Raw genomic sequence first — 26,574 nt, 5'->3', positions numbered from 1 at the left:
ATGAACTGCCTTTGCATTATCAGAGGGAGGTGTGTAGAGATATCGCGAGACCTTCCGGTCTCGCGAGATCTCATGCGCGACCAGATGTGCGGGCCCCGCGTGCCCAGCACGGCATACGAGCGGGAGAAAGCCACGGAGCAGGACGCGCTCCTGGGCGCTCCTCCCAAGAAGAGGCCTCCAAGCCACAAGAGAGAGACTTAACATTTACACGAGTTGTCACAGTTCCGGGGCCTGCTGCCCATCATTGACTCACATCATATATGTTGCAGATTTACTTGAGTGCTACCGAAGAATAAAAAAACACAACCTGCAACTACACTGCCTCCTATCATTTCTTGTGAGAATTATACAACAGGGTCAACAAGAGGAAAGGAGGATGATGGAATAGGTACAGGGTGAACCGGAGGGACATGGGTAGGGTGTTGAAGAACACTGAAATCTCTCTGTGGTGGTCTCAGCAGGTCTCAGCCTTCTTCCTCTTCCTCCCAGGCCTGACACTCCTCCCTCCCCGCCCCCCAAGCCTGCTCTTATCCTGTGGCTTAAGAGTGTGACTGGGAGAAAGGACAGCCCTTGGTCTCTTCGCTGTCTTACATGGTGGGAGAACATATCCCGGAGCCGGGGGAGGGGTGTAGGAGGGGGGCACCAGGGGTGGACTGGCCGATAGGGAACTCTGGAGATTTCCCGGTAGGCCTCTGCAAAGTGGGCCTCTTTTGTGTGGCATTTTCTCATGGGAAAAGCGTTGGGCTTGCTGAAAATGTGTAAGTTGGGGCCATTTTGAAAAATGATTTCGAGGGCCTCTTTTGGTTCCCAGTCTTCCTTCAGCATCTCTTCCGATTGACCACTGTTTAGTAGAATGACCCCTCATGCAGAAAGCACACACCATACCAGATTTTGCTTTAGGAACTATATGCCACAAGCACTGCCAATGACCATGCAAACCAAATATCCTGCTTCTCGGCACTCTCTCTTTTCTTATTTACTCTTTAAAATAGTTTTGGACACATGTGGCCCAAGTGCCAGAACCATAAATGTGCCCTTGCTTATTTGGATTTGCTGCCTGTCTTGGATTCTGAGACAAAATGCATTAAGTAATGTGCCTGCAATTGAAAGTCATGGGAACTGTGGAGTGTTTTGGTTATATAGCTCTTCGTTTCTATGGGATGGTGATTAAACAATGTTTGAAGTCGTGTCAACAAAATCTGAATCTTGTCTCCCAAGAGAATAAATATATGCAAGATCATGAGCCCTTTTAACCCTTGCATGTGATGTTGGATTCATCTAGATGCCACAGGACATTTTCAGGTGCCCGTTTCCTAAACCATGTTCCTATTCCTTCCCATTGCGTCACTCCATAAGGGATTCTCAATGGATGGATACAACAGAACACACAGTATGTATGTTGCACCCCCTTTATTCTCTGTGGGAAAAAGCTTATTGAATGCCATTTTGTGGGGACAGAACTAAAAAGGTGACATTCTAACAACAACTGACTGGATGGGGGGGATAAAGCAAATGTAGCGAAGCACCTACGCTAAGAGGAACATAGAGTGCAATGTTCAGTCATACTCTGATTTGCACAGTCCACACCTAGAAAAATGTTCTTCAAATCATTCAAGCTCCAGACCACTTCTAAACTTGGCAGACAACCCCTCTGAGCCAAGATCCTGCAAGTGAATGGCTCACCTAGTGGGTAGTCTGAGGGGTGGTGCTACTAATAAGAGAGGATGAAAGAAAGGTGGAGAGTCCAGGGGAACCGCACTTCTCTTCACCTAGGTTTCGAGTGTGCATCGAAGAAGGGATCCGTAGGAGTAGGGTGGCACTGGGCACATGGAGTGTAAAGAACCTCTGTATGGATCAAACCGGAGATGGCCGCTTAACTATCTCCCAGGATGACACGCAAATCAACAGAGGGGAGAGTGTGAGGAAGTGCCATCTGGCAAGGGGGGGTAAGTGCCCTGGCTTTTTAAAAAAATTATTATTAGTAAATACAGTGATACAGGCAATTTCATTTCATGAAAGATTTCCACTTTCATAATACTCCATACCAAAAATATAGTGTACACCTGTACACTGCTGCCTCAGTAATCTGATGGGTGCACCTGCCCTACAGTGGTACAGAGCAGGTTCAAGTCACAGGTAACCTATTTGAAGTCACAGTCCAGTCAGAGTTCAAGATACGCACCCATGTTCTGAGGATTATGTCCTGGTGGCACGTTAAACTATAAATATGAGCCATACCTGAGTTGGGGGATAGTGGACAGCATCTCTCATAGTTATCACAACCACATTAAATGAATACCATACATGTCAGCCCTGTGGGCCCAATTCAGCCCACTGGCAGGACTGTAAACTTGGAGGGGTGGGATGGGGATTGCCTCTTTGTTCCTTTGGTAAGGGCAGTTAACGCCCTTTCCCCAGGAACAGCCACTCCACAGGAAGCAAGCCTTGGAACAGGAACGCAAGGGCACACCCATTCACAAAGGGCTAGTCCTCACCACCAGGGCGTTGCATTTCTAAAGGCCTTCGATTCTATTGAGAAGGGGCAGATGGTGTTAGTGTAGCAGGAAGACATCGGTACAGTGGAGGAAGACTTCCACCATCTTGTTTCTCTACCTTTCTCTCTCCTTCATGTCCCCTCCACTTCCTCTGGCGTAAAGCACTTTGGGTGTGATGTCGGAAAGTTGAAGTTCACGTCTTCCAAGAGCAGGGATTGGACCCCTAAATCAGGCTACCTTTAGTCCAATCACCTGTGGACTTTTACCTTTTAAAGAAGGGGCCACATACCCCTTCCTTGAATCCAACACTGGAAGATTTTTCTAGACCCTGCTGAGCGAGCAGTCTTTTCTTAAGTTCTCCAGTTGTGAGGTGAAGGTAGGTGTTCCAAGATGAGGCAAGCGCTGTCCCCTAACCATCCCCAGGGACCATTTCGGTTAAACTCCGCTGCTGGATCAAGACCTGCATCCCTGCCAGCGACACTGTTGCCTAGGATCAAACTGTGTTGCAGGATCCCTGAAGGTGTGTCCCAGCCTCCCTCATCTATGGGAGCCTGATGAAAGGACTAACCTTGGTCCCTGGGAATCTGGAGTGGGACTCGCAGCTCCTGAAAGACTGAATAACCAATAACCCTGTGTTTTCCACACGACCTACTGTGAGCCGTGTTTCGAGGGTGTTCAACTCAGAGCGAACCTCCAAGACCCATCAAAGCTTCCTTTGACATTTACCTCTATCCAAAAAGCCATTTGCCATTCAAATCTGCTTGCTGCCATACCACGGCAGCCGAAGCACGTTGTTGCCTCGGCTCGAACCAACAAAGAACTGCTGACTTAGATTGCTCGAGTCACCATTCGAAGCACCAGCTTCTTCATCATCGCAATTGTAAGGCGATCAACCTGACACTAGTGGAACCCAAAAAACGCACCCTGTGCCTCTGCCTCAAATCGATTCGTCTCCACATCCTGGTAAAAGTTCACCACCATCGAACCTCGACTGCCACCTGAACCTGGTGACTGCCCGATCTGCATAGCTCGAGTAGACTCTTCGAGACCACAGCTACCTTCCATTTGCTCGAGACTCTATGCCAGCTTGCCGCTGGAACATTTTGACTGCTGCATCCTCGAACTGAAGAGAAACTGCTAACGGCACTGAGAAGCTTGGCTCAACGCCCTCGAAGTGCCAAGACATTTGCAAAGATATTATTGACTGTTATCTGTGCCCCTGGACCAGCATTGGATCCCAGAGAACTGGATATGTAATTTTAATCCCTTGTGTAACCTCAAGAACAATAAACATTGTGCTATGGTTCCATGGCAGAGAGATTCATGTCCCTCATCCCCACTTGTATCCAGGCGTTTGTGTTTGTTCTGAAAATCTACTTCAGCATTTATCCCAGCTCCTACGGGTTGAGGTCTCAAAAAGTCGATTTGCTATTTTGGGATCAGACGCAGATCTCACTGGAAATGCTGTAGGTACATTTTATTTGCCTGTGCTTAGCATGTGTACATCACTTATGCTTAGTCTGTTTGCTTTTCACTTTTGCCATATATTTCTAGTGGGACTCTGTGAGACTCATTTGTCGCAGAGATCCAGTAATGGTATGGCGCTCCAATATCTTGCCATTGTGTGATGTTCACTCAACAAATTCTTTCTGTGGCTGATTCCGTCTTGGCAGAGCTCAGAGATCCATGTCCAAGAGTTGCACCTTGTAACTGATGGCTTGCCCTGTCCCTGTAGTTCCACATCATTGGTCATTCCAAGGCTGTTATCCGGATATTGATTTAGAAAAACATCTCCATGTGGGATTCTGTACCTTCAAACATTTTAGTATGCAGCACTTCTTGCCACTGATTTGCTTCCTGAATATCTCTTAATTCACATTATTTATTCATCTTCATTTAGCTGCAACTATGGTTATCCGTCCTCTGCATCTGAAGAAGTGGAAGTTCGCTCTTTTTAAGGTTTCATGTATCCTGCTTGTAATTGCACTGTTCAGGTGGACTTCTGCACATTTTAGTAAACGAAAGTTAACACACATGCCTACTTAATGTTTTTTAGAATGGACATCTTCCCTCTTAGTTGCAAACCCAGTTGGCTTACCGCAGGATTGATAGAATTGCTGTTTTAAAAAAAAAAAGTTATCCAAACAACTGTGAGCCAGACCACAGACATATAATGTGCATTGTTAGATCTAAGGTACATATCAAGGTGCTCATCATTCTCTCGTCCTTACCAAATACATAAACCCTGACTGCCAACATTAAAACCCCCCACACCCAAATTCGCCGTGGCCGCAGCCAACGGCTCCTGAAATGAAACCTGTTTGATCCCCATCTATAGTAGAAGGCAAGACCTCCATCAAGTGCAGAGCTAGGATCTTGGAAAAGTTTTGAATCATTATTAGTCAGTGTTATTGGACGATACGAGTTGCATCGGGCAGGGTCCTTCCCAGGTTTAGGAATTAAAGCCGTTGTAGATGTGCCCATATGATGTTGTAAGTTATAATGCTTGTACACAAGTGTTTCTAGTCACGACAAGGGAGGGATAACCGAGGGAGGACAAGACAAATTATCTTATTAGGCCTTGTTTCTATCAGATGGTACAAGTGCGAGAACGAGAAGTGCAAGCGGAAAGGGGGGGGATAGGGCAGCAATGCTCTGAGTAACAGCAGCCAGGGCAGCACGGTTCTGGGTACTGCAAGGAGAATAAGGGACTGTAGGGTTGCAGTTACCGCCCCTAAGTGCGTGATAGGCCCGGAGGCAATGCAAAGGTGACTGGTCAAGAAAGAGCCTGGTACACATTGAGCCTCTTGAGGGTATCCAAGCAAACAGTCAGTACAGCAGGCAGCTAGGTCGGGTAGGTGAGCAGGGGAGGGAGAGAGATAAGCAGAAGAGAAGAGGAAAATTTTGAGCTGCTTCTGGAACTTCAGGTGGTCCAGCTCACGTTTGAGAGGGGCAGGGAGGCCCTTCCAGAGGGAGGCACCTGCAGAGGAGAGAGGTCTACCCCCCACTCTCTGCCTGGAGAAGCGTCTAACCCTTAGAGAGATGGAGGTTGCTGAGCCAAGTGAAGTAAGGTATTTTGGAAGCGAACGTCGTATTTGGTGTGGGCCCCGGACCCAGAAAGCCTTGTGGACAATGCAAAGTGTCTTGAACTTGATCCCTGCAGCCACCGGGAACCAGTGGAGAGATTTCAGGCCAAGGATAAGTCTCGCAGTCCTGTTCTGGATTAGTTGCAGAGTGAGGAGAGTAGAGGAAGGCAGATTGAGAAAGAGACTGTTGCAGTAGTCCATCCTAGAGAGAACCAGGGCTCTGGAGACAGTGAGCTTCTGGGGGAAAGTGAGAAAGGGAAGAGTCCCTTTGAGGAGGTGCAGCTGGTAGTGGGACTTCTGGGTGATGCCCGAGATGCGAGGAGAGAGAGAGTGGAGTCGAATATGACACCAATGTTTTTTGCCTTGCAGGAAGGCGAAGGAAGACGCCCCAAGGCGACCGGCCACAGAGAGAGTGAAAGTAAGGGCAGGTGTCCCAATGAGAGGGATCTCCATCTTACTGGCATTAAGGCAGAGATTGTTGGAGGTGCACCAATCCTGAATCATGGATAGACCGTCCGGAATGAGCGAGATAGGATAGGAGAGGATGCTGAGGGGAGCCTGGAGGAAAGCTGAGTTTTATACGCCTCACACTGAAAGTAGGAGGAGAAGGTAGAGATCAGGTGGGCCAAAGGGTCCAAGGAGAGGTTGAAAAACCAGGATGAGAGGATAGAGCCCTGAGGAACGCCACAGGTAGAGAGAGGGGGCAGAGAGAAATGTACCAAGTTAGGGAGACCCCCTCCTCAAGATTCCAAGAATGAGTTGAACAGGGACATCTGGTGCGGAGCGAGAAGGGGCCGGAACTTATTATAAAAGGTGGCTGTAAACTCGTCTGGGCCCAGTGCCTTGTTTTTCAAAGATTTGACGGCCACTCAACTTCGTATGGCAGTATAGGCCCTCTAGAGATTCCCTCTGCGCGTTGGTCATGCTCGCGATCGCTGCTTCTTGCAAATATTGAACTTGCACCCCTCCGATAGGAATTCCCCAGTAAATATAGATGAAAAGTGACTCTGAAAAATCTCTACTTTGTCCGGCTTTACACATTGCAGCCCTCCTTGATCGTTATACAAGACTGCTATGTTATTCCATGTCCTTAGCTTCTTTAATTATGAAACCAGGAGACGGTTAGCCTTATTTCCATTCACATAATAGAATTGTGTTGATTTCAGCAGGGCCTGTGCGGACTTATCAGCGAGGGGTTCTGTAATTTTTTTCCATGCCTTATGTCCTGCTGCCGACACCCCCCCTCTCCAACTCCAACCGAACCAGCATATGCTCTCGAACATACGCTGCCGACCAACTAATCAGCTCACCCCAAATGACTGCCTTAAGGGCATCCCAAACGGCAGACCCACATTCCCATTTTCCAGAAAGCAATTTTGAACATCACTGCACAGAACTTGATCTCCCAAAATGGTCATACAATTTCCATGGCCTTCTATTAGACATGGGTCTATCCAGAATCACCAGAGAAAGCCTCAACGGCGCATGGTCTGAAAGTGTGCGCTGTCCGATCTCAACCTCGTGCACATTGGAATAGCCCATTGGGAACCAGTATCTAGTCGAGCCTAGAAAGCCCCCCCTGTGCACATGCAAATACATTTCTGTTTTTTATTCAAAAGCCTACATGTCTTATGTGGCCTGCAGAGACTCTACGAATGAATCTTGGAGCTTCATTACTCACCCAGCCATCAAGCAGCAACGTTAGATTATACTATATTTTCCTTAGGTAGGAAACCTTTGTAACAGCAAACCCCCTGGCTGGCTTTTCTAAAGAAACCTAATTGTAGCACAATATTTGACCTATGAAATATAGAATACTTATTTGTAGATTTAATTTTAGCTAATTAACTGCTGATCAATTTCAGGTGATGTCAATTCCTAAGGTAGATGTATTGTTGAATAAAGTAGTGATTAAGCTCCTCTTCCTGGCACAAATATCCAATTCAACATGCTGTCAATAGATGCACTAATGGAGAGCTACATGCATTTATATCATTGAAGTACAGATTCTAAGCTAAATGATATTTTCCAATCCATTGCCCTAAACAGTTTGGATTCCAATGTGCACAATTGGTGAAACTATGTTAATGCAGGTCAGGTGTTCAATTTTAAAAGGATGCTGTTTTGGCTTTTGTGTGAGAAGTTCTTATTTTTATTTTCAGCTGAAAGACATGCAGGCTGTCCCTGTGTTACTGCCTCCGTAGACGATATCTACTTTGAGCAAACTATCAGGTAATCTTTTGAGCTTTGTTTTAGAATACATTTTAAAATGGCATGATAATGTATGTATGTTTTTGGTTCTTAAAACAATTATGTTTTCATGAAGCTCTTATATGTTTTAATGTTTTTAAATATCAACATCCTAAATTACATTACCATTACCTGACTGCAATGAAACCCCATTGGGAACATAACATGATCAATGGTGCTCCTATTATTGGTTTTGACCAGGGGCTTAACAAGATTGGCCCAGCTGTTGGCGATTACAGTGAAAATGGGCTGGTCTATCCTGCCTCTTTCAGTGACAAAGTAGATCACCCACCTCCACACCCCTTGACTTGTCATATAATTTGGGCCAGACATCGGGACAAGAGAGCGGTTGATGCAACTTGACATTAAATGCTTTATTCTCTGCAATATTTGAGGCACCAAAGAGTGTTTCTTTGAGCAAAAAGCTGGTGATGCTGCAGGTTTGTTTGACTTGAAGTATGACGCATACACTTTTTCCTCACTTTTCCGCTGTACTCAGTCCGAAAAGATAGCTGAACAGAACTGTAAATATCATTTTAGAAGGGATAGCCGAAAGGAAGACAATGATGTGGCTACCTTCTGATCCATCTGGGGAATAAGGAATAAGGAAGAAGAAAGATAAACTTGAGACAACTAAATGCAGGGGGAGGATTCAAAATGTTAAACTAGGATTAGAATTTGACCAAGGAGGAATGACACCAAAACCTTTGGTGTGGATTCACTTGGTTTGGATTCATTAATGTATTTAGCGATTCCACTGTGACTTGACACACATCAGAAGACGGAATAATATTAACGAAAGTCACAGAGGGTGTATCATGCCTTGAAAACTCTGATGCGCTCTTTGAGCTTCAAGAGCCTCCTCAGATTTCAGGAAAGCATGTTTTAGCTAAGGCAGGATTCATAATCCTAGACCGGCACTTCAACTAAAAGTCATGATTCCTATGGCAGGGGTCTTCAAACTGTTTAGCTGGCCCCCTCTGGGGAACCTGAAGGCTGTCCAGGCTGGGCCCGAGGCTCTTAGAAAGTATGGTGACTTCTTTTTATAGAGGATATAGGCACATATGGTATCTATGGTGACCAGCAACAATTTTTCCAATCAAGTGGGGGCTCAGCATAAAATGGTTTGAATGCCACTGCCCTATGAAATGACACGGTGTAAGATCCAGCCCTTTCTCCAGATAAAGATGCAGCGATAACTGGCTACATTGAGTAAAACGTTAGGGGCCCAGACTCCATTTGGTCTGCTAGGTTGTCAGAGGTGCAGAAGTCTATTGACGATTGTGAGGATTGAGGCACTGAGGAACATGGTGGAACTAGCATTCAAGGTGATAAGAGTGGTGATATGCATGTGGCAAGGAGGAAGGTGGCAGAAGTGGCTGAATAAGCCCAGCCACCTCTAGACCCAGCAGCAGTTCTTCAGTGCTACTCATTTCCATACCCCACCCAACAGCTTTGAGGCAGTCTATCTTCAAATAGTGGTTCAGAGACTGGGTGGGAAAGGATACTTGGTTGCACATGTGGGTGAAAAACAGATATGTTATCTGCTCCCATTGCTAGGATAGAAAACCTAGAAGTGAAAAAAGGATTCGATGACCAGTGGAGGCTCACTACTTTGGCAGGGGATGGTGGATGTCACCCACGCCTGAGTGATAGGCATCACAGTCCACCCATGTGCTTTATTTATACAGGGACTATGCTACCTGCCTCTGAGCTCGGACACAGACCTGTTATGCATTTCATTTGTTTGGCTTACACTGGCCCAAAGAGATCCACCTAAAATGTAGCCACGTAATAACACTTATCATGTTTGCTTTGTATTAAGGATAAAGCAAATATGAGTGTTATTGCGTGACTTTACCCTTAATTAAATGTGAAATCTTTACTTTGCAACAGGGATAAAGAAAAGGTAAGTGATATTACGTGGCTAGTCTAGCCACGTAATAACACGTACGTACATTTGCTGTGCCCTTCATGGCAAGTAAAAAGTGCCATTTCACCTTTAAGTGAAGCAAAGGACTCTGATTCCTTGCATGAGTAGTGACCATAATTAAACTTTGAAATTATTTTTTAGCAATTGTAGGTGGAAAGTAACTCATCAGTGTACACTTACTACAATTTAGCATTAAAAGCATTGTCTAAATTAATTGTGCTGGTGCAGTAAGCTTCAGCCCTATCAACAAATGCATGACGGTTTTCATAGCTTTAATTTCTTCATATTTAAATGCACATTGCATTTTCCATCTCGTTGGTGGCCTCTCGAATAAACAACACATTTGACACTAATGTCACATTAACTTTCAGTTACATTCTGATCTACCTTCCCATTTACATGTTTCCACAACCGTCACATGGAACAACTAGGGTCCCGTATAGAGCTGTATGTGTTGGAGATGGAAATAAGAAACCAAAATCAATCACCGTAAGTGGTACCTTGAAATTGCATTGAAATAACAGAACAGACGCCTATAGTTATTCAGGGGTAATCTTTCAAATAATCCTAGCTGGAAGCCCTACCCAGAGTACCTTAAAAAAGATTCAGCCTTGTTCCATTTACGAAAGCTTATAAACTAAAGGTAACCGAAGCATGTCTGTACAGTTGTGAAATGTGCATATTTAACAGTGCCAAATAGTTACACAAACTGATGTACTTTTAGGGAGATAAAGCATCATCTATCGTGCAAGCTGCTGCTAAATCTCGAACTTGAGCTGTGGCTCTTGGGTACACTGACCAATGTGAGAAAGGCATGGTATCATATGTAAGGACACAGACACAAGGATACACGTTTCAACACCTTTATGAAGTTTGACTGGGGTTGAAGACTTCCTAGCGTGCCCTTATACTGTAATGGGAGTAGTCTCGAATATCAAAGTAAATTATTATCGTCCAAGTCAGTCAGCCAAACAAAGGAAAAAGTCTGTGTCAGAAACCTATACACGCCCCCACGTTTCACAATAATTGTGTGGGAAAATGTATGAAAATAAGAGTGTGTCAAAAGAATGTCAGAATGGCAATGAGAGTGGCTCACCACTCCCTTCCCCAAGTTCAGTTCAGTGGGCTTCTTACAAAGTCACTTCAAAGTGGGTAGCATGCACAGTTCAAAGATTTCCAATAAATCTGTTAGGCTTCCATCGCCTATTTCTATGCCAGTTTATTATGCATCACAGTTCACTTCAATGGATTCTTTCGGGCTTCCCTCACCCGGTTTCAAACAGAGATATTCACAAAGTTTCTTCTCAGTTATTTTCACAGGCGACGCTTGCCTGTATTCAAACACTAAACATTGCTGAAACACTTACAAGCTAAATAGCTGCGCGTCATAGAGCTCAGGGAACTCCCAACCTTTGTACTTCTTTCACAATGATCACCTGTCAGAGTCCTTCGCAACCGCATAGTATTATCACCCCCATGAGTGACCACTCCAACAGCAGGGTCCTTAGGATTATAACTTTGCCAGAAACCTTCGCAACCGCACAGTATTCTCACTCCTATGTGTGACCACTCTGACAATAGGGTTGGTTTCTTAACATCTGTGCCACTTGCTTATTTCAGAACAGCATATAATTCATCAGGATGGGCCCACGCCACTCTCGTTTCACAAACCGTTCGGTTTCACATTAGCCTTTCAGGATCTCTGCACATTCTCTTGCCTTTGTGCCCTTTCCATCAATGGCTTTCAACACGTTTCTCTTTCATTATTCACTGTTCTCTTTTAATAAGCGTTAAACAACATACCTTCTCAAACGGCACTGCTGCGTTACTTTGTTTCTCATTGGCTCCCTCGCCGGTTAAATGCATTCAAGTTGCAGTTCTATGTCTTTTATGCTTCAACGCGCAACCTTGCGTGTAACACTGTAGTTTTCACAATCGCTCGTATCACACAACGGGATCTCCATTTCTTTGAACTCTGATTGTTTTGTGCATCCTTCTGTTTTCAGTTCGTTAAAGTCAGCGTCTTGCCCACCTGCCCCTCGGACACTCTTGGGCAGCCTTGCGGCCCATAGGAGGAAAGTTTGCTGGCACATGGAGGAAAGGGACTAGCCGGCCCCTCGGATCCCTTCTCTGAACTCTCCTGGCTTCTTGGAGACACGGCTCCCTCAACTCGCATCCTGTCAGCGTTTCAGCATCCTGTTCTCCCTTACCCTGGTTCTCGGCAGCTCGCTCTCAGCTGCTCCTTCGTCTCGCCATCGAGCATGCCTTCCTTCTTGGCCCCTGTCTTGGCCCCTGTCTCGCCCTCTGTCTTTACATTTTAATCTTGTTGGTTTTCAAACAAGTCCCATAATACAATATTCTAATTTTGCTCCCACTTCACCAGCTCCCCTCAGCAACAATTTTTTCCTTTCAGTGATCTTGGGAGCTTCAGTTTGCCACAGTGTTTTCCTCCCTGGCCACTTGGCACTCTTGCAATACGGTTATCCTGCTTCAGCCACACGCACGCCACTGTGTCTCTGGCTCTTACCCTCAGTAGCGCGGCACTGGCAGGTCCGTCACTGGGATTAGGCTGAGGTCAGGGTCTTGCCACCTGCCTCTCAGCCACCTGGACTGCAGTAACTCACCCTGGGGAATAAGCACTTGGCTGGACATGGCCAGCAGGCTGCAGTCTGCCCTTCTCCGGCTCTCTGGAGACACAGCACCCTAGCCACGTTGCAGCCCCTCTGGCACACCGGGCCAGCGCTTCACCACTCCGCTCTCCTTCAGACTCTCTAGGCACCTTCCTCTGCAGCTCATTGCTCCTCGGCTCTCCTGTTCCAGTCTGCATCCCCAACTTGCTCCCCCCTCTGTGTAAAACCACACCTTTCAGGTGTGAACAGTCAATGTTAAATGCCTGTCCCTGCCTGACTCGTGGGACAACCTAGTGGAAGTTGATAGTAGTCTTCCCTCTATTTCTTAAGGTGGTTTTCACAGATAATCCTCACTACTCTTTGTCGCCGCTTCTTGATCCCAGTATTAGTTGGAAATGGCGGGTGGGGAGAGGGATGGAATGAGATTGGAAATATCCCCAGAATGTTGTTTTTATTTCCTTTGATATTGTAGGGGGTTAGACTCCCCTTTCTCAAGGAAAAGTCATGGGGTGCAATGGGCCTTGAATAGAAATAGTCCATGAAGGCTTCTGGGACTACTTCCTTCTCACCTCTCGTCCCTTTGGGATTCTGCATTTCACCTGGGGGTCTTCCCCTGCACGCAATCCCGGCCTCCCCTACCCAGGTGATCGCTTGTCCATGCCCAGGGTTGGGATCCGAAAGCGACGGCCCTTCCCTGGCCCCTTGAATAGGGGATTCTCTGCGTCTACATGGGAGAATACCCCCAGGTTTCTCACACCACACTGAGGGCAATTGTTTTGTATTTGAATAGTTGACAGCTTAAGTGAATGACTATTAACCTATTGAAGAAAGCCTTCGTCAAATAGATTAAGACGAAATAGAAGTTATTTCAATAAAATTGCAAGCTGTTAATAGACCAGATACTTGATTGGCATACGGTCAGCTGAAGTCATCATCAAAAATAAGCTTGCGGCTTGCAGACGAATTACTATCTAGCTGAAGAGCCTGAAGCAATATTTAATTCACATGCACTCAGTTAATGAGGTTCCTGCCTACCTTAAATTCATTCCCTTTTGTCATAAAAGGACGGCGTCAATGTAATGGCGATTGTATGAATTGAACAGTTAAAAACTAAGGACATGGGCACAAGAACCGCATATACAGCGCTATTGTCAGTTTTAGAATAACACTAATTGTAATAGACTGTGAGACCTTGAATGTGAAACGGGACTTTCTTGGAATACTGTAGTCTGGATAACTGACCCATTCACATATAAAATACAGTGATGCGTCAGATTCAGTAGGGAAATTCCCCTAACATCATACTTGCGCATTTCGATTTAGAAAGGACATTGAAAATAATATAGGAAAAGGTGTTAACCATGACATTTTAAGTGATTTTGAACGTTTTTTTTAATTTGTATAAAGGTTGTATAAACCAAATAATACAATTTAAAGAAAATCAAGGCAAGCCTGACTTTGCCATTATAATACCACATCATCTATCCATGTGTTTGTTTTTTTATTTAATAGAGAACTGACACTTTTGGTTGGAGAGCGGCTTTGATGGTCATACACTGGGGTGCCAATCCCTTTACAGAAGCCACAGACACGTGCGCACTCTGTGGTGGAAAGAACCGCTGGAGCAGTAAAGCGCCGTTTCTGCTCGAGCATGACGCAGACGCAAGACGCAGACGCATGACGCAGACGGGTGCACCTCCACTGCACCCGACGGCCTCCTGTAATTGGCACAGCGACAGGCCGATAATTGTGCTGCTGTTTGAGTGCGCACATCATGCTCTGCCCCACGGGTGCCAATTAATTCTTATTAGAATCAATCGTCCACATCAAAACAGAAGGGAACTTTCAACTCCTCGGTAAAGGCAACTGACGCCCATCAAACTTGATCATTACCTTCTTATGCAAGCAGCAAAATGCCACTGTATCCCTTCATGAAACATGAGCAAGTGTTTTGTTTTTTCAAATATCTTATTTATTTATTTATTTACTTTTTTGATTGTATCCATTGCCTCCATATGTATACGTGACACCGGGCTGTTCCACAGACATCTCAAATGAAATGCATTTATTCCAGTACAGCCTGTAAGCCTTCTTTTTATCATAACGTTTTCAATTTTTGGTTTTGAAGGGAATAACGGTTCTGAGAGAGTTGTGGAGCTGAGCAAGGATAACTATGGCGAGGGGTTAAAAATGAATTGTGCATTTAGCCATCGATGGGGAGCAGAACTTTTGCAAGCAAATGTGTGCTTTGTTTACATTTTGGCACATTGGCTTTATGTAACTAACCGTAAAGCAAGCTTACTGTTCCTCTCCATGCATTAGATTGTAGCATTCCTGGCTGCGTTTAGGGTGGACACAGCTGGTAATGGCCCCCAAGCCTGTGTGAGAGCATCCAAAGGCTTGAGGCCCTTACTAGCCATGTCTAGCTGATTCTGATTTGCCCTTACCTTTATTATCTGTTTTAACTTTAACTCTTGCCTTACTTATACAGATATTTGATATCCTATTTCATATAACCTGTATCCTATGTCAATAATTTAGTAGGTCCTCCTGGCTTTTGTGAATAGTCTTGTCAAGTGAAATGATTCACAAACTGCAAGTAACTACCAAAACCATCTATCGGTTACAGAACACCAGCTTTGAACTGCCTTTCAAATATTCTTAACAAAGCTCACAAATCAAAAGAATAACCTGTCAAAATTAAAACATCAGGGAGGAGTCCTATTTACATGGGGAAAATGGGAGTACATGTCATAAAAAGAGTAATTCCCATTGAGAATCGTTTATACCATATTTCGGTAACAATACATTGTTCACAAAGACTGGTTACTCGAGGCGATCAGCAGCCCACAAATGCTAAACTGATAACAAATATCAGGTACTTGTTGCTGATGATCAGTTTCAGGTATTAGGAACTTGACATAGAAGAACAGAAATGGATTGACAGCCCTGCTATTTCCATTGCTAGAGAGAAGCTTGTGGAAATTGAACAAATTGAGGATTTATTCCCCAGTTCCCATGCGAGCAAGGTTACCTGTAGGGAGTTAAGTTGTACAGCGTGGTAGCGGTCCATTTAAAAGGTGGCAGCTCTGCACACATAATCTACCAATGTCCGTATTGTGAAAAGTTTTTGATCTGAAATACATGTTAAACATGTGTATTGGTATTTCAAAAAGTAACACCTCACACAGTTTCATGTGGACAGAAAACAGGCCAAGTGAATTTTCGTTGACCCACTATTTGTTTTACAAATCTGTTATCAAATGTTATACTTGTTTAACACCAATTGTTTTCGTTGGTTTCACCTCGATCACATCTCTTCCTGATTTTCAATATAAATTAAACTAAAATCGTTCATAATGTACCGGCTTCCATCACCATTATCTCAATTCTTTATTATTAGTTTGGGCTTTTTGGTGGCGCTTGCACCATCTATAAGCTGAAACTATTGCATTAGAGCACAAGTGGGGTTAATGGCATGTAGGTGTTTAGTACTTTGCCCACCCTTTGTCTTCCCATGGCCATGCTAATCCCTATGGCCATTCCCACACAGTTCCTGCCCTTTCGAACCCAAAATAGGTTCATGGACACTCTATTAGCACACTTTAATGAAGCTTTGACATCAACCTTTGCATTCAAAGTGCCTGCCAGTGTTTTTTCAAAGCAATCTTCCAAGAGTTAATTACTTAATTGAAGTTGTAAACATGCTACTCGTGTCATAAACATTTCTTAACCAGGTCTGCCTTCAGCCACTCGATCTGTGACCACTGTGTGTCCTTCACTGAAGTCCTGCTTTAAAAAACAAGCATTGGCAAAGCCAACAGTTTTGGCTTGTATATAAGTAGTAGGCATTTGCTAGGCAATGCTATTGGATCCCCAGGTACTCGCACCATTCTCTCACCGGCTACAATCAATGGTCCACTAAGCCACTGCCTGGCAAATGCCTTTCCCATTCCTACAAAAAGAACCAATTATTGGCGTTGCCAATGCTTATTTCTTAAGTTTCACCAACTAAATAGTTCCTGATGAGGGCATAATCCTGAATCCCTAGAGGAAGCAACTTGCTCTACATGAACAATTGAAGGATGCACAGAAAAGTCCAAACCTTACTGATGGAAATTGAATCCTCCTATGTCTGAGTTGAACCAGAAGTATGAGCTCTGTTACTCTCTGTGATTGTGAGGGCTTCATGTTTCCTTTTTGAATAGGGCGGCGTGCAGCAAATACTGTGTGCATTCGTTTGCAAACATGCGCTGCTACAAAAGCTTATAACTTGCCTATGGCATCAGATGTTCCTAAATGTTGTGGGACATTTTACTTTTATCCTGCACTGACCATATTTTCCATTAACTGTATCGCCCCTAAACGAGTATGTGCTTTGTGTGCGATTTGTCACACACTTAATTTCAGAGTGCTCCATTCCAAATGCAAGAGGCGGGAAATAGTTTCCATTAACTGCTCTTGGGCTTTGTTTCTGCGCGGAATAATGCCTCAAAAGAAAGCATTTTAATGTGTTCTTCTCCACTTTACCTCGGTGGTACATTCGTACTCCACTCTGGCCTGCACCTAGCATGGCGGCCCACTCTTGTTTCTCGCGGGCCCATGGATGTACCCGCATCCTAGGGTGCTCAAAGTTCCTCCCTCATCCTTGAGCTAACAGTTCATGATGATATGCCTAAAGGGCACAAGTCAATGGTTCAAGCGAACACACGCCAATAGGCCCGATTAGCCCTGCACCATGGTTTCCCTAAGATTCTGCTTCAGTGGCCTAAGGGCAGTGGTTTGATTTGAGTTCCTGTCGATGACTTCCAGATCTACCTGGCTTCAGCCTGAGACACTTGTACATCCAGAAATGCAGTTCCTCCCCAATTATATCAAGCTCCTAGCCAATCTGCTGGTCCCAGAAGCACCACCTGGCTTTTGACTCACATTTCCCCTTTATGTCCGCCTTCTCAAGATGTGTGATACGTCCACTGCCATGCCTTGAGCAATGCATCATGGCTGCCTGTGATGAATTGATGTCAGTAAGGATAATGGAATGCAGTGGCGGCCTCCTACCTCCCCAACAGGGACCAAGTCATCCCCAAGAAATCCCATTGCCATCCTGTGACCTGCAAAATTCTACAAGGCTCCATTCTGTACCCTAACACCTTTAAGCTCTGCATGGAATCTTCTGGGGAGCTCCTTGCTATCGCAAACCTCAACATACACCAAAACCTGTAAACTGTACCTAAAGATTAATTGCATGAACTTGAGTACTATCTGCACCTCTACCATTCTTCGATGACGAGCGCCTACCTGAATCTCAGCCTTACCAAGGCCAAATTAATTCTCCTAGGAAACCCCACCAAGTTCAGCATTGGCTGACTGGCATGAAGCTCGACTGATTCATACCTCAACTCCCACCTGTGAGAAATCTCGCCAATTTACACTGCTCCAGGGAATCCAGTTATGATTGTGCTTTATACATCCCATACATACATGTTTATTCTTTTATTTGTGAGGTTTAGCTTCAACCATTCTACTCCATCTTTCCATTACTGTTCATTACCTGTGTAGTTCTTTGAAGTATTGACAATCTCCAAGATACTTGTCGGCCACCTCTGTGCTCCATCTCGGAGTTACCAGTCTCTCAGAGGGTTGTCAGCAACCAGTTTTCTCCATAGTATTGCCACTCTCTGCGCCTAATTATTAACCTCTCCTTTCTTTTCACTTTTCCAAGAAATTATTTCTTTCAGGGATTCAAAAGGCCTACACAAAGAATGTCCCTGCTTCTTGGCTTTATCAATATTCAAATGTGCAATTAAGATGGATGCATAATTTGAGAGCGCCAATGAGTAATACGAGTACTGCAGCACTCTCCTGGCTTGGTTACTGCATTGGTGAGTTTCTTATGTGACGGGGCATTGCAAAGAATTACTCCACACGCTCAACTAGAGTCCAAAAGTATTGGAAATAAATCAAATATCTTGGCCGACAGATTCTTCAGTATTCCTAGGGCCAACTGGGCCTCTCGGAAGGTTTGGTACAAGGACCGTCCCTCTCCAACTACTTCCTTCGGTTTCACCCCCTCCCTATCCCAGCCGTCTGTAACGGGTATGTTAATATCTATCGATCAGTGAGCCCTGTCTGTTCTGGCTTGGGCTAATGGTGTCCTTCCCTGATACGATGGCTACCTGACTTCCTAGGCACTTTCTCGCTTTCCCTAACCTAGCCCGCCTAGTGTTCTTAGGAAGTTGGTGATGGTGCCTCCTTCCACCCGGTGTCACTCTCTCTCCTCACACTCTGCATCTCTCCTGCCCCTCTTGTACACTAGAGCCCAAGTAGTTCTCCTCCCGCTGTGCTACTGTCTCTCCGGTCTCACGCACCACCTTCTTACCTCCACCCTTTGATGTTGCCACTCTGCTTACTTCGCTACTTCCACTGCTCATGACCTCCAACTCCTGCTTTACCACTGTTTCCGCTACTACCTCTTTCGTTCTACCCTGTTAGTGACATTTTTGTTACTGCTAAATGACCTCTATACTTGTGGACCCCCCAAATATGTTGCTTGTGTTGTAGCATCCTGACCTGACTTGCCAGTGGAGCGCAGCCTTCAGCTCCACTCTACTGGGCTTTCGCTCATCATTATGGGGAAACTGACAAGTCCTTCAGGCTGTCAGTACTGCAAAACTTTATTTCTCTTAGTCTTTCGAATATTTTGCCTCTTTTGGTAACGTTTAATCATTGCGCAAAGTACATTAGTGTATCGCACAATGGTGTCCTTGTATTTTGCAGCCAGAGTCATGCAACCAGGAATTTGTGGTGACTGGACAATGTATTTAGAAATGGACTAGTGGCAGCTGAAGCTTTTTCCTATACTTTTCTAACTTTTTACTAAGCAACACCGTGCTTACTGGGTTTGGCTCATGACTTTGGCTAGTGTCCTTCATGGCAGTTCCACAAGGTCTTTTGTCTACTCCTTTGGCCATTTTGTCCGTTGGCCTTCCCCCCGGTCTTTGTGATCCGGGAATTCCTTATTTGGGCCTGCAGCTGCTCACGAAAGTCGCATCTTTCGCAGGATACTGCAGGTCACGCATGTAGCTACCCAGGAAGTGGGCTGGGACTTTCTGGTCCCAATCCACATTACTGGTGCCAGGGTGTCTGGTGTGCACAAGGGCATGATGGCTGCAGTGGTCACTGATAGGACTACTGTTGGCACATATGAGCGGGGCAGATCTCCTCATTGGCCGGCTGGGCACGAGCACTCACCAGACTTGTGGATATGAGGAGGGGTCCTGAATGCAACCCGCAGATCAGCAACGGATCTGAATTAGATGGAGCCAAGTACCCAGAACAACTGAGCAGACACAAGGAGTGTCCGGAAACGTGCAGAAGAAAATGTGCACCCTGAGCATGCAGTAGTCCCCATAGAGTCCTGCTTTGCGCTCAAGCTCTGAAGACTTGCATAGGTGCTTCAACTCCCTGGGCCCTTTCGTTGACCTTCCCAGCTTGAACTTTGGCACCCGTGCAGGAGCGTCTTATTAGGTATTGCCTCACACTTTTGGGGAATCCTAACTTGCACTGCAAAGCACCTTCTTGCCTATTGTCATCGTCCCAGCTGCTTTGGGCTGTGAGAGAGACGGATGCGTCAAATAGTGAGAGTTGGGTACTCCTGCGTCACTGTGTGACTGTCATCTGAAGGCGGCATTCCCACATTTCTTCAAGTGCCCCAAGACCAGCTGCATCAGTGTTTTCTTTGTCCTGCAACCAAGATGAGCGATACAGCGCCTGGTGTAAACAGGACCCACTTCTGCATCCGCAGCACCTGTGTACTTTGAAGCTGAAAAATCGTACCCCTGGTGATCCCCTCCAGACCTATCCAGTTTGGACCCAAACTGAGCTCAGGGCGGTGAGTAATGAAACCATTTACCAATGGCACCTTGTTCATCCATTGTATTTAACGCACAGAGAATCCTTTGTGGTCCTCTCTTTAGCTTGGGTAGCCTCCGCATCCAAGAGTCCTCCGGAAGTTAGCTTTGTTCATCACAGCAGATCCTCGCCTGACTCTTGGAACCTGTTTTTCACCCTTCAGAATCCTTTCTCTAACTTTGCCAGCTCCTTATAAATTGTACTTTGTTACTTTTCGCACGTCCAAGTGCCTTTAATCGTGCATCTAACATTCCATCCAACAGCTCCATTCATCATAGGGCTGGACTTATAAAGTTTGGGTTATCCCTCTCTGAAGACATTCAGTGTTCTAAAGATTGCCTGCCCTTTTCATTTACAGGTTTTGGCAGGATTCTGCTCTTTACCGCATTGACCAAAAAGACAGTATATATTTTACAAAGTGTGTTTGAGTGATGTTTTTACTGTGCATTTCATCATTCACTTGTGTTTATTCTTGGGCCTAATAAAGTGTATATTTCGTATACTACTGTCTATGGGTAACTCTTGGTGTCTTAGCTTGTGTGCTTATCAAAGACCTCGGATCACCCCTACTCCTCCTGTGACTTAGCCTTGACTGCTCTCCAAGCTACAGTGAATTGGTCTGGTTATCTTCCCAGAAGTGTTCCCTGTTTCACTAACAGGAATGGCTTCCTAAACATCCGTTCACCAGAGCGGAGTTTAGAAATCCATTCTAACGTTCTACCACTGTGCTACTACTACCGCCTCTGCTCCTACCGCCTTTCTACTACTGCTGCCACCTCTTACAGCTATTACTCCCCCTTCTCTACTTCCACATCTCCCTAGCACTGCTATTGCTACCACCTCCTCTAGTCACAGATACCACTAGTCCCAACTACTCCTGCTACCTATTCTACTCTTGGTGCACGCAGAACGACACACAGACTCCACAGGCCTCTCACTCTAATAACCTCTACGCTCCAGTATCTCTCACATTATCCTTTGCCTTCTGTCCTCACCCAACTAACCCATACCAACTCATTCACACACCCCTCCTTAAAGACCCCACCCCCTTCCAGGATTGGCTTCTTACCCTGTCCAATCACTTACCTTACTTCCAGGGGTTTGACAAGGGAGGATCTAAGGATGCATTATAAGGGCCTGTAATCCCACTCCTTCTCGCTGCATTTCTCACTGCATTTCTCACATGCAAACCAAAGCAGTCCATAGGGGACTGTTGTCCCTTGTTTGTAAAACCTTTTGGTAAGTCTGTTTTATGTTTACCAATCCCTGATGGGCTATTGGATTATCTTTTGTCCTGGCCTTCTTGAAGCCCTTGTTTAAGAAAGGACTCTCTGGTGGTTTAGTTGGGTATTCACTCCCTTGGTATTCCCTTATTACAAGTGATCCTTGGTGGGCTAGTGGTGATAAAAGCCATCCTGGAGGCCTTTTATTAATAATGTTCCCTGGTAGTTTAGTGGGGTTCTTTAAGCGCAGGCTCCAGGTAGACCCTGTCTGCTGACGCTGCGCTGTAATTGCTGTCATAGTGCTGCTGCCAGCGTTCACCACCTCTGCCGCGTTTGTTCACCTCTTTGTGGTTGGTGTGACTGGTGCATCACAGTGTTGTACTGCTGCTTATTCCGGGAGTGCTGCAGGCTCCTACCTCTCCTGACTTCCAGGCGCAGTACCGCTGCCTCAGCCCTGGTCGCAGTGGGGGCCCTCCGTGGCCATATCACCATTTTCCGGTAGGAAGGAGCATGGGTGCTGCCTGTCCGCACTCAGACACCTTTACGGCATCTTAGGTGTAGGGCTCTCTCCCTCCCCTGATACGGCTGTGAAGGCGACATTGTCACACTCAGCAGCATGCCAAAGCCCTGTGCGTCGGTTCTCCCAGGGATGCTTCCGCGTCCACTGAGACTTTCCAGCTGTTGAACTATGATCAGCAGCCGGTGGTTATCAGTGCAAGCCGCATTTCCTTGCCAGCTGTTTCCTACTCTTGCTGTTTCAATGTCCGTTGTCAAGGGTTTTGACCCATGTTGAATCCTTAGACTGGGTAGATGTGGGGATGAGCTGTCGCCGCCCATTATTCTATCCCAGAACAAACTAAATCAATAGACTGGGTGGATGTGGGGATGAGCTGTCGCCGCCCACATTCACGCCAGAATCCAGGAGAACTGCGCAGTTGGCACAAGACCACTCCAAAGATTGGCTCTTATCCAAAGATACAACCTTCTTGTGGGGGGTTCCACATCACCACTCTACTGTAAGGATGCCATCAAAACAATGTTAAGCAAGTGTCCTATACTATCAAGCAAAAGACCACTCTATTGAAATGCAGTAATTCAAGATAGATCCCAAAAATGGATGCAATACCGGTACTCACCACTATCAGAAAGCCGGCGTTTTAAAACCACCAGACTTTGGTGTAAAACTGAACAGAGGAACCCAAACCAGACCAAGGAAAGACTTGCTAAGAGGTGGATACAATGTAAAACTATATTCTGAAATGACTTGCAGGAAGTAATTATTTAATGTATATGTAAAAATTGTAAGTTTGATTTACACTGGGAACTAAAGTGACATTTAGCTGAATCCTGCCTGACAGCTACCCCCGACAGGAGAAACCTGCTCAGCCACTCTTCCCAGGCCTAGCTGCATCCTGCTTCCCCACCAAAAGGAGATGACACCTCTCTGATTAGATTAGGGGAGGGGCACCTGCAGGAGGTTGAACAAAGCCCTGTCCTGGGCTCAGGCAAATGTTATATTGGGGGGGTCGTAAAGTGGCTTCCTCTTGGGGGAAACTGGGAGGGGCAGTGCCTGCGAGAGCCAGCTGAGCTTGGGGGAAGTGGATAAACCAGTTATTCCACCATGTGATGTGGGAAGCCACACCCCTTTTTGACCAGGGCATAATTTTAAAAAGATGGATAATTCATAGTACGGACTTATCAGAATTATATAAGTAATATCATTATTCTGGTGATTTTTCTGTGCACGTTTTAAGAGGTGTTAAGACCTTGTGGTGTATTCTGGGGGTTGCTAGCGGAAAATAGGGTCTTACGCCAAATGTCTGCATGTTAAAAATATGACACTTCATCAATTAATGTCCATACTCCTTGCACACGTGTGTAATTTTTGGTAAATGTCCGATATTGGTAAACCAGTCAAAAAGCGCAAAATGTTGTAATTTTTGAATGCAAGCCCCCAGGAAGATCAGAGGCGGACAAGCATGGACCATAAGGAATATATAATGTGTACATGTAATTTCAACAAATTGTGTATCTGGGAAATATGTATTTGAACCAAATATAGATTTGTGGGCAAATTGACCAGGGGAGGATCCTCTGACCCATAAACAGACCTCATCACTCTGACTCACAACCCAATTCCCCCAATCATGGGAGAGGGGAGAATTGGGCCAATGACAAGTAGAGAGGGGCAGGCTCAGTTATGCCACGCACACACCCACTTCCAAAACACATAAAAAGAGACTGCTGGGACAGGTAGAGACATTCAATTCCATTTGCTGCGGAGCGTGCTGACCGACGACTTCACATCCAGAGATCCAACACTTAGACTTCCAAGCCAAACAGAGACTACAGAACGTTGAACCAAGAAGGCCCACTGCAAGCAAAAGTATTTGTCAGCAGGCCTCAAAATCTTTTGCAAACTATTCCACAGCCGGGCGAGTTGTCTGAATTCTTTGCCAAGAACTTTTGCCAGTACCCAGAAAGCAGTGTTCCATCCAGAATCCACTTGATCCGGACCGGAAAGCAGAGCAGTATCCAGAACCAGAGGCCGCTGTATCCAGAGAGGCTAGACCAGCAGAGCAGAGCTGACCCAGATCGCTGTGAGCAGAACCGGTGCCTGATCGACCCGCCGAGCAGAGAGAACCGCCGCTGGACGTGTTGACCAGATCCGTGACGAGGCCTATTTCAAATTTATATTGTGAGTACCTAGCAGAACTGTGCAGAACCAATCTCGTAGTTAAAATAATCTAATCCAAATTATTTTAACCTAAGTAGAACTGCCTCCTAGAAATCCTTTCATCTGTCATTTTAAAGCTGCAAACTGTCACCTGTCATCTTGAGTTTTACTTTAAATCCAAAAATCTACCTTTATTAAATTGTCCGTATCTCTGGAACCGAGATTTAACTTTCCTCTGAAAGCTTAGAATCTAAGCTTTCCAACAAGCCTAGAACCGACTTCCTACTCCTTATACTTTTACTGCAATCGTGATTTACGCACTCGCAAAATTTACCGCGATTTGCGATTTGGCCTGATTTTGGCATCTGTAAAAAGATAGCCGCTTTTGCCTGAACTGCTAAAATTCGTTTGCCACCTAATAACCATCCCTGAACCATTGTTAGGGCTGACCTGAACTGATTTAAAGTGTCTACCCCTCACCCTGAACCTCCTGCAGGGAATTAAAATTAATTTTAGCATCTTTTCACTTCATTGCCACCTCATTTCAAAGTAATTCGCCTGTGTTTCAAACTTCTACCTGTTTTCCTCTAAGCGTGCGGGGGGGGGAAACTGAATTTCATATTGTATTTGATTGCATTCCTGTGAACTGTGTGCTCCTCCTTCCATTTCTTACATTGCATGGGGGGGGTGAATTGCCAGAGAAAACGTGATTATATTATCTTTTGCTAAAATCATATCAAGTTATTTCTGTACTGCATTTCATTCCTCATTGCTTTTCCCTTGAAACCATAAAAGTATTTTCAGCTACCTCATCCTCTATACTACTCCTAAGTAAGCAAATCAGTGTACCCCTGTAACATTATCCTTTGTTGATCAACATTATATTCATAAGTGTGATATCAATTATTAATTTATTATAAAAGTGTGATATATATATATTGTTGTTTCTCAAATAAACCTTTTAAATTTGCAAAACAGACCTACTTCTTGGCTCAGTGGGGTCAGGGGGATTCTAAGAGAGGGGTGTTATATAAGGGTTGTCATCCAGAGTACATGAACTGGACCTAAAAATATATCAATAAGGGTTTCCCTCAGCATCCCAGACTAGGCATTGATTTAGCTGTAGTGTTGAAGTGAAGCCGCTTAACACCGTCTTTAGCTATATCGGAGCGAGGCTCTCTATTGTCTCTGCTCACGGCTTTGATCCTTCCACCTGCCACCACTTCTTTAGTTAGAGCGCGGGCCATTTTTTGTTTCTGCAACCCTATGAGGCTTGCAGTGCTCATCCCTCAGCACGGATTGCCATGGTTGTTTGCTCGCAATATCGAAAGCTGGCAACTGCTGCAGAGGTTCAGAACCAGTGGAGGGATTAGGCTAATGGCTGTTAAAACCTATATTGACACATTCCATTAATTTTTTCATAGGTGGCTGGCTGGAACCTGCATTGCGCCTTACTGAACGGTCCTTCATGCTCTCCCCTCCGTGGTGTTGATGGCGCTGCTTCATTGATTGATTGTTTTGGTGTTTTTGTAGTTGGCTGCACTTTCGAGTAGGCAGGCCCTTCACCTTATTCAACAGTGCGGCCACATGCCGCCCTTCTTGCTGCGCACAATCACAAACTGTACATACACAAATTGGCCACCTGGAGGGGTTGATCGAAGGGCATAGATTGCCTGCCTGTTATTGGATCACCAGAAACATCCTGCTAATTATATTGCTCTTTGTTACTTGACTTTAGTCTTTGGCCATGACCAGAGGGCTTAAGCATTGCCCAATGGACAATTTCAAGTCTGGGGGCTCCACTCTTGATGTGAGTTTGATTGAATAGGATGCAACTGAATCTGAACTCCAGACAGTGATGCGGGAAAAGCGTAAAGACTGCAACCTCGAAGATAGATTGATCCCTGCAGCACAGTCTATAAAATCCAGAATTCACATAACTGAGGTTACATGATCCTCCACCAATACGACTCTGTTCTCAGAATCGATCTCTGCTGCAATTAATGCACTATAGAAGGTCGTCCATTGCATCAAAATGTGATGATTTGGAATTCAGATTGTCTCTCAACATTATCTTTATCTTTGCTCCTGAAAATGCCTTCAAAGACCATGCACAGCTATTCGTTGAGGCTCTGATGAATTGTACTGGAAGACTCACCATTTGCTCCCTATTTTGCAGTTGAATGAGCATATTGTGCCCTAATAGCCAAGCCTAAGCCTGGTAGTCTGCCTCGGCTCACCATTGCTCGCCTAATGGACTACTGTGACAGGAATTCCCCATTGAAAGGTATTAGATTGCAGTGTTAAAATTTGAAGCCAGCAGATTTTTTTGTACCCACAATTTGTTTTTTCAATAGTGGTCCAGACAC

The 26,574-nt window shown here is 45.2% G+C and overlaps 1 protein-coding gene across 3 annotated transcripts in view; it reads left to right on the top strand.

Moving 5' to 3' along the window:
* Positions 1 to 26,574, top strand: part of ACOT11 (acyl-CoA thioesterase 11) — a 1,040,268-nt gene that overhangs the window by 534,255 nt on the left and 479,439 nt on the right. For all 3 annotated transcript variants that reach the window (XM_069642127.1, XM_069642125.1, XM_069642126.1), the window contains one exon: positions 7,744 to 7,813. In XM_069642127.1, coding sequence (XP_069498228.1) covers positions 7,744 to 7,813 — 70 coding nt within the window. The remainder of the gene's footprint in view (positions 1 to 7,743; positions 7,814 to 26,574) is intronic.

This window comes from Ambystoma mexicanum, chromosome 1q (assembly GCF_040938575.1).
Source record: "Ambystoma mexicanum isolate Mex_15411 chromosome 1q, UKY_AmexF1_1, whole genome shotgun sequence".
NCBI classification, from domain to species: Eukaryota; Metazoa; Chordata; class Amphibia; order Caudata; family Ambystomatidae; genus Ambystoma; species Ambystoma mexicanum.
Note: the sequence above shows the minus strand (reverse complement) of the source record. Positions and strands in the feature narration are given on the sequence as shown.